The sequence below is a fragment of the Lactuca virosa genome, chromosome 6, assembly GCF_052849685.1.
Source record: "Lactuca virosa cultivar CGN04683 chromosome 6, Lactuca_virosa_CGN04683_v6, whole genome shotgun sequence".
NCBI lineage: Eukaryota > Viridiplantae > Streptophyta > Magnoliopsida > Asterales > Asteraceae > Lactuca > Lactuca virosa.
In genome coordinates, this window is record NC_136431.1 from 244,724,842 (window position 1) to 244,735,326 (window position 10,485).

Genomic DNA, 10,485 nt, shown 5'->3' on the forward strand with positions numbered 1-10,485 from the left:
CATACCAAAGGGTACGCGGGGCGTACATGACGAATGTTCAAACCCTAATTTCCGGACTTAAGACCTATATAAGCATCCTTATCTCATTTAAGACTCACCGTAATCAGTCTCCTTCACCCTCAAATGTCCCTAAAACCCTAGAATTATTAGAGTTTGTGTTCTTGAGCTTGTGAGTGCTTTAATACCATCTTCTTGCTGTGTTAGCTAAAAGGAAGAGGAGGAAACAAGCTTGAACGAGAAAGGGCTTCTGGATCTGGCATTTAGAGCAGCTTAGGAAGCTTGAGGAGGTAAAAAGCTTCTTCCTTGGTCGTCATTGTCATTTCTAGAGCTAGGGTTTTCTATATAGTCCCTTTTTGTGTTCATGGATCATCTCTTGGGAGTATGAGAAACTCCAGAGCATAGGAAGGATAGATCTGAGGTCCCTTTGTCCATTCATATCATAAAAATGTAGTATTGTTGAATGTTTTGAACTCATGCATGAGTTAAAACCCTTGGAATGGTATTAATGGGTTGTTGGGGACATATGGAGCATGCAAAGGCATAAAGTTGCTAAATTTATGTCTTAGGACGTCTTAACGGACTCAGATCTAAAGTTGGAAGTTGAAATTTCAAGTATTAAGCACTTAATGGTCATTTATGCATATCAGACTAGTACGCCGTGCGTAGAAGCATGTACACAACGCGTACGACTAAAGGAGCCAGTACGCTGAGCGTACAGGAGTGGTATGCAAGGCGTATGCACTCAGTTGGACTTTGGGCTTGTTTTGGACTTGTATGCCTTTTGGGCCTTAATCAGTTATTGGTCCTAGTCATGTTTTGAGTTGGTGGTCCAATTTATCCGTTTTCGGCCATGGTTGCTATGGTTAGGCCTTATTGGGCCATGAGGCCCATTAATTGTTTTGGACATGGACTCTAAGCCCATTAGCAAAGGAAATACTCTTGGGCCACTATGGAAGGACTTGGGCTTAGGTAATTGGGCTCTTTAATCAGATTGTATACAATCCTAATTTTGGGTTAATGGCATTATGGTTCAGCACGGGTGGTTTCGGACTATTAGGCGAGCAACTTTTGTGTTCAGCAGACTAAGGTGAGTCTCCTCACCATACCAATGGGTCTAAGGTACCAAGGCCAGCCCATTCAGATAGTTGTAGTTTTTATTGTGGATTCACTACTGATATGTCTGGTATGCATGTATATGGGAATGTGCTAGTACTTATTGAGTAGATATGTGAAGACCCCGGGGGGAGCCCGTGGTAGTTGGATACAAGACCATGTGGGGGAGCCCATGGCATTCCAGGTAAAAACCATAGGGGGATCCCATGGAAAGTAGTTAAGATCATGTGGGGGAGCCAATGGCAAATAGGTATAAGACCCTGGGGGAGCCCACTGCCTCCTGGAGTACGACCCTGGAGGGAGTCCACGACATCCCTATATGTTTATATATATATATATGTGTGTTATGTAGTATGATAGTTATTTCTGTGATATATGGTATGCTAGTTGACCTTGTGTTAGTTGCATGGAAGACCCCGGGGGGAGCCCGTGGCAGTCGGATATCAGACCATGTGGGGGAGCCCATGACATCCTAGGTAAAGACCATGGGGGGATCCCATGGCATCCTAGGTAAAGACCATGGGGGAGCCCATGACATGTAGGTATAAGACCCTAGGGGGAGGCCACGACATCCTTATATGTTTGTATGCATGGCTTGTGTGGTTTATGTAGCTTGTCTAGCTAATATGGATTATGTGGATTGTGTGGATTGTGTGGGGTATGTTCTGGGGAACTCACTAAGCAGTAGCTTACAATTTGTTGGTTGTTTCAGGTACTTCAGAGCCTAAGGGCAAGGGCACGGCTTGATGGTGCGGCATGCACCCTCCGGCATTTTATATGGGGACACTCTAATAATTGAAATAAAATGTTGATGTTATGGATTTTGAAAACAATTGTCATTGAGATTTCATATTTTATGGGAATGTTTTGATTAGTTAAAAATGAAAAATTTATTTGGAAATTTGGGTCGTTACAGTCTTAGGACCAGTTATTTTTCTTTGCAAGTTTTGCACAGCAGCGACGTCTGATCAACAAAGTTTCTTTGCAACCTGCGCTCTACAAAGATTTTTTATGACTTGTAGCTCTTGAGAAAGTGGACTTTATTTATTGAAGACCACTTTAGGAGTTCCGGCATTGCAGTTTGGGTACATCAGCATTTTCAGCACTGTAGAGATTTTTCATGTAGAATTCTTATTGTTACTTTGGTACTTGTTCATACATTTTCCAGATACAGAATCAACCAGCTACTTATGACCTTGGAAGTATTAATTTACTTTATGTCTTGTGTTTTATCGAGATCCTTCATACGTCTAGGGAGAGAATGTGAAGATCTTGGTATCCGACACCCTCCATCCATATTTATTTAATTATTTTTGATATTCGGGTATTAGTTATAAAAAATAAGGTGAGAATATTATGTTAGCTTCCGAATCCGGTTTTATGATTGTTTGAAATTGGATTCTAGAGACTTCTGAAGACGATGATTTATTTAGTGGTGCGATGTGGCACTGATTTTTGGTAATCTTTGATCAAATTTTTAGCCTCAATAGATGTTTCCCGGATCCAGATTATCTATTATTCAGACTCTACTTCAGGATGTTTCATATTTTAGCAGATTATTGTTTTGAATAATTTAGGTGCATTATGATACGAGAACTAGAGATGTTTCAGACTTTTGAAGACGAAGTGTGACTTGATTGCGGGACCTTCAGTTCTAAAGTTATTGCGGTACACTTTTGAAGTTTATCATCTTGGTTCACTGATCACATCTGTAGACTAGAACCTCACTCTTTAACACCGGAGTTATGTTGGAGTCTTCGAAGGACGACTGGGCATATATATATATATATATATATATATATATATATATATATATATATATATATATATATATATATATATATATATATATATATATATATGTTGGAGTCTTCGAAGGACGACTGTTAAGGAGTTTCAACTTTCTTGGATGCAATACCATCATCATCAGACAGTTCCTGAATTATCACATCCTTCAGAATTTTATTGTCATCATCGTCCTTCTTTGGATCATCGTCTTTCTTCGAAGAGGAGGAGTGATGTTTTTCAGATTTCCATGCTTCAGATCTTATTATTCTACACACAGTTGATCTCAATAATGTGGATGTTATTCCACTCTTTGTTGCTGACCATTTAACCGAGGTCAACATACCATATTCAGACACATGATCGATAGATCAAAAGTCTCGGCTCAGCAACTCCCGACTAAGGATTTTATTTATCCGAAGTCTTTGATCACCAATGTCTGAAGCTCAAATATCATGGACCAGCAGACCCCTCTTGGTTGTTACAGTATTTCTCGAGTCAACAGTTGGTCTGTCAACCCTTCAGCTCAACAAAGATTTTTAGTAGAAGGTATTTTTCGTTTTTTTTTTTATCAAAAAATATTTTTTCAGCAAAGCAACATAATCAGCAAACTACACATGACCTTGGAAGTATTAATATAATTTATGTCTCTTCGAGACCCTTCTCACATCAAGGGGGGGGGGGGGGGGGCAATGTGAAGCTCCTGGTATCCAACGTTCTCTTGACCATAATATTTATTTTTGATCTTATTGCATTATCGATCGAAAATAGGGGGAATATTCAGTTAGCATCCATATCAGATTTGATGTTTATTGGAGTTTGGATTTTGATACTTTGAAGACGAAGATTTGTTTAGCAATGTAATGTGGCATTAATTTTTTATCATTATTGATCAAAAAAGTTTCCTTGCTAGACTATCTCTGAATTCAGGTTATTTATTATTTCGAGTTCATTTCAGGATGGATCACTCTTTCAGAGAATTGAGATTTGTTGGGGTTTTTGAACACAAAGTGTGATCTGATTTTGTGATCTTCATTTCTGTAGTTTTGGGAGGGGCTCTGAAGATGATCAACTTGGTTCACTGATCACATTTGTAGATGTGGATCTCGAAAGTGATGACTCCAGAGCCGAAGACCTTTGGCGTTAGATATTCATTACCCGGAGTTAGAAATCACAGACAATTCAGAGTTTCAAGAAATTTCGCCATTTACTCATTTGTATCATTGTTATTATTGTACATCCATGTTGGATACTGTGTATTTTAGCATTGTATCACTATTATTATCCCTCGTCATTTCTAAACATTTAGGGGATGTTGTTGGAGCTGGGAATGTTCTCAAATGCTGAGTGATAGCTAGGTTATCATATTCCCTTTATTTATTGTGACCTCTCTCAATAAATAAAGAGGGAGTGGTCATTATTTGTTAGTGCACCAAAAATTTAGTCATTTAGGTTAAAGAGAGTGTCGCTGGGAATTTCTTTCCCTAGAAGATTGTTCTCCATGTAATATTCACTACTCTTTCTATCTATGAAAATCATTTAACTAATCTTGTTCTTAAGTTTATTATGTCGATTATCTTCATGTTTATTCATATTCCGCAATGGTCAATCGTTCAAATATATATATATATATATATATATATATATATATATATATATATATATATATATATATATATATATATATATAGGGTCTGGTTCCTGTGATGACTCTTTTTAAAGTGAGCTTGTGATGACATCTTAAAAAAATTGCAAAAAAAATTAAAAAAAAATAAAAATTATAAAATCAAGCATAGTATTATATCCGGGAGAAAAAAAAATTGGAAATTTTTTTTGCATCATTAAAATTGAATCATAGATCATAAAAATTGACTCATGGATCATAAAAATGATCCATGCTTCAATTTTAATGATCCATTTTTTTTCTTCGATGTAGTACTTTGCTCGATTTTATGATTTGTATTTTTTTTAGATTTTTTTTTCAATTTTTTTAAGGTGTTCTCACAAGTCATCAATTTAAAAAGAGTCATCACCCGATCTTCTCTCTCTCTATATATATATATATATATATATATATATATATATATATATATATATATATATATAATGGTTGCAACTTGGAAATAATAAAATGGGCCACATAAACGGTGGTTTTTGGCAACAAAAATATGGAAATAAAGGAAAGTCAACAAAATTTCGGTTAAACCACACCATTCTAAGGAAATTTTGATTTAAAACCCAACCGTTCTAATACAAACTGGTTAAAAACAGAACCACATCGATAGAATGTAAAACAGCATGAAAAACCGTAAAATCAAACCTAAACGAAAACCGCACCTATCGGTTTGCGGTTTGTTTGGTCTAAAAACTGCATCATGTTTATCCTTAGTGGGGGTGGGGTTTTGTGGCCCTCTAATTATATATATATATATATATATATATATATATATATATATATATATATATATATATATATATATATATATATATATATATATATATATATATATAAAACAGAATAAAATTATAAAAATTATTAAGAAAGCTAAAATAAATATTGTAAGTTAGACCAACCATTTAAAAAAATATTAAAAAAATAATAATAAAAAATTGAAACCAAAAAGAACAGCATTATAAGAAAAAAAAAATATTGTAAGTTAGACCAACCATAAAGATAAAATTACATAAAATGGTTACTATGGTTGGTAAATTATGTGATTTTGGTCCAAAACAAAATGTTGGTGCAATAAAATTGGATCTTTTTATTGTTTTTGATCCCTATCAACATAAAACGACTATTATACCCATATATATATATATATATATATATATATATATACATATATATATATTTTTATATTTATTCAAATGTTTTTCATTAATTAAAATTTAGAAAAAGGTCTCTCTCTCTCTCTCTCTCTCTCTCTCTCTCTCTCTCTCTCTCTCTCTCTCTCTCTCTCTCTCTCTCTCTCTCTCTCTCTCTCAGTTGGTCTTTCACGAACTTGAGATCAACTTATGTTTATATATATTTTTAATTTTTTTTATATTTATTCAAATGTTTTTTTCATTAATGAAAATTTAGAAAAAGGTCTCTCTCTCTCTCTCTCTCAATTGGTCTTTCACGAACTTAAGATCAACTTATGAACACAAACACATTATCAAGAACATCCATATCTTCAAGAACACATACCTACATCAGATTTTCTGGGCATTTCTAAAAACACATTCATACATCAGAATTTTTGGGCTTCTTCTTCAAAACACACACAAATAAAAAATTATGAACATATATATTCAAGAATAACACACATCAGAGGATGAGTTTTATATATCTGTACTAGGAGTTTTCCGAGTGTCACCACTATCCGCCATCACCACCTGTAATCACCTCCATCTTCACCTAGAAATCACCAGACGCCACTTGGTGATAGGGTTTTAAATCAGAGGAGTTTTCCAGATCTGCACTTGGGTTAAGGTTATTCAGATGGTGGTTGCTTCCATGGTTATTATCTTAATTTCTAATTTCACTTCAGTCGTTTCAAAATTAAAACACTAATTATTTTAGATTTGACTTCTCTTTCGTTGTTATCAATTCTCACAGGAAGTGGAGGAATCCTATATCATGATTAAGCCTGATGGCGTTCAACGAGGACTCGTAAGTTTTTTGATTTAAGTTTATTAACAATAGATTTAGCTCCATATTTTTCTTAATCTTAGTAATTGTGGATTTTGATTGTTATTATTACAGGTGGGAGAGATAATTTCTAGGTTTGAAAAGAAAGGGTTGAAGCTTTTCGAGTGCCCTAAAGATCTAGCAGAGGTTTGGTTTGTTTTTCTCTCCGATTTTTAGGGTTATTAACACACTAATCACAATTCTCGATTGCAAATGGTTTATAGGAATATTATAAGGATTTGAGCTCGAAGCCTTTCTTCCCTAAACTGAATAGCTACATTACATCTAGTCCTGTTGTTTGTATGGTAATATACTATTTGTTGAGATTTTTGGTTAAAATTTTATTATAGGAGTTTTCCAGATCTGCAGTTGTGTTCATCCCTAGAATCTGGGGTTTTTCAGACAGAGGGAAAGGGAGAAGAGAAAAAAGACGAAGAAGGAGAGACGAGGACAATCATAGGGGTGGTTTCTAGGTTCTTGATTTTGATTTATTTATTTTCTTAATGTTGTATGTGTGTGTGTTTAAGAAGACGACGTTAAAGAACCCAAATGAAGATTTAGTTAAAGATGAGAGAGAGAGAAAGAGAGATTTGTAGATTTTTTTTTGGTTTTTTAAGTAAAAGAATAATAAAAGAAATTAAAAAAGAATTACTTAGGGGGTATATTCGTCATTTAAGGTTGGGCCTGGACCAAAACCACACAAAAATAATAACCATGGGGACCAAAACCACACAAGATATCCGAAATTGAACCATTGGCGCACCACCAAAAGTTTTTGGACAAAAAATACAGAATTTTGCCAACCACAGGGACCATTTTTGCAATTTTGTCAACCATAAAAATAAAAACATGAAACCATAAGGACCGATCATTTTAAGAAAATAAAAATTATGATTTTTTTGAAACCAAATGAACCATTTGTGTAATTTAATAGTCTTAATCTTATTTGTTAAAAGGGTGGACATCATTCAGGTAACTACACTTGTCTCCAAACCACAAAAATGTAATAAAAAATGAACAACTAAAAAAAGTAGATGAGAATAATTAACTTTATAGATTACAATTAAAACCCATAATACCATAAAAACATCGAGTTTCTTGAACTTAACTAATTAGAACAAAGCGACTCTTCTTCAATTCTGCACAACAAGAAATTAACAGCATCTGCAATCTCATCTACTGTACTCAGTTGGCATCCATCTTCAAGCTGCCCACATGACAAGAACACCACACTTAATTAGCAATTAATTAAACAAACTAAGCTCGATTTTTTTAATTAAAACATTTAATATTCCCGATCTAATATTTATAAAAACTGGATCAACTAGTAAAAGAATTTTTTCCTGGAACCCACAGCGATCGCTGAAATATTGCAAGTAGGCTTCCATTTCATTCGTTTGCCGTTTCCAAAAAAACAAGTGACGAAAATGACGAGTTATAGAAATACACGGGTATACGTGAATGTTGATGCATAATTGCATATATCTTAGTGAAACCATTTAGGGTATTTTGGTCCTTTACTATTTATGTATACCGTCTATTTTATTGAAAATCGAATATCAAGAATGAAAACTAACCTTGACACTAAGAGTGTAGAGAACCATTTGCTCAACTGTGGTAACATTAAGGTGAAGAATAGTTAACCATAAACACTGTAGACCAGCTACCATCTTCAAGAGCTGTCTCTTCCGTTTCTTGGAAAGTATCTTAAGGTTTGCATGGCTTTCCACCATTGCCACTTCGATTTCAGCCATAGCAGGTGGCCGGTTTTTGGTCTTGGTGGCTGAACCACCACCTCCACCACCACCATCATCATAAATAGCCCGGCCAATAGAGTATTGTGGGAATGTAAAGAATTCCTTAAAGGGCTGTGACGGTGGAGAATAGCCATTAAGATTCGCGCTTTTCTTAACCTCCAGCGTTTGTACTTGATGCTCTAATTGTTTCACAAAGTTTATGGCTCCTGCAACTATTGATGCCTGATCACCCTAAAAAGATATTCATTTAAATTTAGTTTTTTAAATATATATATACATCAAGAATCTAAACATACGTACAGAAGAAATCAATAATTGTCCAACTTTTATATAAACAAAATCAATCATGTTTAGGCTTTAATAGTAATTTTCAAACAATGATTTCATTGGTGATGTGAACTTTCTTGTCTTCTATCTAATTTGGAATATAGAACACTGTTCATTTTTATCAATTCTTTTTATAGTTTTTTACATATTATGTATATATGTTATTGATTAAGTTTACGATAGTTTATGGCCATATATATTTAAAGTAAACTGTTCAATTATTTCTTGTAAAAAAATTAGAATCGCAACAAAAAATAATAACATTAAAAAAAAAAACAAAACTTGAATCGCTTACTACCCCTATAATCAAAAAATAAACAAAATAAATATAATGTAATCAACAATTAAACTTAAAGACGACATCAATTTAATTCTTACCCTTTGAGCATAAGAAGATGGCATCATTGAACGGATCACGGCTAGATATTCATTCATCTGTTTCCGGCGGTTGCGCTCCACGGTAATATGAGTCATCCTTTGATTCTCTAAGTCCTCTTTATTCTTACCACTCTTGGTGCGCCTCCGCTTCCTCCGACCAGCCGCCGTGGCCGTGGTGGTTGCCACTGTGGCAGTTGGTGATGATTCCACCTTCATGTCCCTGTGGCTGTCAGGTGAAAATAGTTCCCCAAGAAAATATCTGTCGCATTCGCCACCGCCAGTACAATCGTCCGGTGAAGATTTAGGATCCCATTGGTCCTTAATATGCATTGCTGAAGAAGATGAAGAGTAATCTCCCCAATATTCCTGGACACTTGCTGATTCTTGATGATGATTAGTATGATTGGTACCCTCCAAAAACCCACCGAAAATATGATCTTCCTGGAAAACATAATTGTACCCAACATTACCAATTTGCCCTTGTGAATATACTATTGTCTCTAGTGCCATCTCTCTCTCTCTCTCTCTCTCTCTCTCTCTCTCTCTCTCTCTCTCTCTCTCTCTCTCTCTCTCTCCTAAAATGTGATCATATACATTACAGTCGGAGAGAGATATGTGTGGGTTTTGTTTGAACGTTGATGGAAAAGGAATGCTAAAAGAGAATCGAGTAACGGATATAGGTACCGAAGAAGAAAGCTTGAAGATGAAGCACTAAGTATAAGACCAAGAAGAAGCGAACTCAAAAGATCGAAACAAATAAGCCTTTTTAATCTCTTGAAGGTAGAGTACAACAATGTCTTAAGAGTGTGCATATATTTTTTGTTCTTATAACGATGAACCCTAAATGAAATAAAAGATTCTACAGTATGTTTTACACGTGATGTTGTAAGTAGACCCTAGAGAGAGAAAACTAGAGAGAGATAGAGACCTCCTGAATATATATATATATATATATATATATATATATATATATATATATATAAAAAGTGAACATACCCTTAACAATATATAAGTTTAGATATCCAAATCCACCATCGTTTTAAATAATATATGTATTATAATGTTTTTAAACTTCAACCCTTACATAATTGTTTTCAAAAATTTCAAATTTTCACTATTAATTTCCTCTTACATAATATTTTTTAATTTTTTTCAGAAAACATGAATTTTTAAAAAAAATTGAAATTTATTTTTTAAAAAGACTTTAAATTTTTTTTTAAAACTGCATTTTTTTTTCGAAAAACTGCATTTAAAAAATTACAATTAAAAAAACAGCAATTTAAAAAAAACTGCATTTATATAAAAAGTAATTTTTTTAAAATCAGTAAATTTAAAAAATATATATGTTTAAAAAAGAAACTAATTTTTTTAATAAAAAAATCAACGTTTTAGGTGTATATATGCATATTTTTTCAAATGCAGATATGCATATTTCTTATAGTATAATATTCG

The 10,485-nt window shown here is 33.9% G+C and overlaps 1 protein-coding gene across 1 annotated transcript; it reads right to left on the minus strand.

Annotated features, from left to right (window-relative positions):
- Positions 1-7,585: 7,585 nt before the first annotated feature.
- On the minus strand, positions 7,586-9,929 carry LOC145121279 (transcription factor bHLH94-like). Its single transcript, XM_079057055.1, has 3 exons — positions 9,034-9,929; positions 8,149-8,559; positions 7,586-7,778 (listed from the first exon to the last, which is right to left on the minus strand). Exons 1-3 carry the CDS (start codon positions 9,541-9,543, stop codon positions 7,680-7,682), a joined length of 1,020 nt encoding a protein of 339 aa, XP_078913181.1. The 5' UTR covers positions 9,544-9,929; the 3' UTR covers positions 7,586-7,679.
- Positions 9,930-10,485: the final 556 nt, after the last annotated feature.

Coding starts and splice junctions, on each gene's coding strand:
- LOC145121279 (XM_079057055.1), bottom strand. CDS start 9,543: ATGGCACTAGAGACAATAGTATATTCACAAGGGCAAATTGGTAATGTT. Junction 8,560..9,033: donor CATCTTCTTATGCTCAAAGG/GTAAGAATTAAA, acceptor ATATCTTTTTAG/GGTGATCAGGCATCAATAGT. Junction 7,779..8,148: donor TCTACACTCTTAGTGTCAAG/GTTAGTTTTCAT, acceptor TCATGTGGGCAG/CTTGAAGATGGATGCCAACT.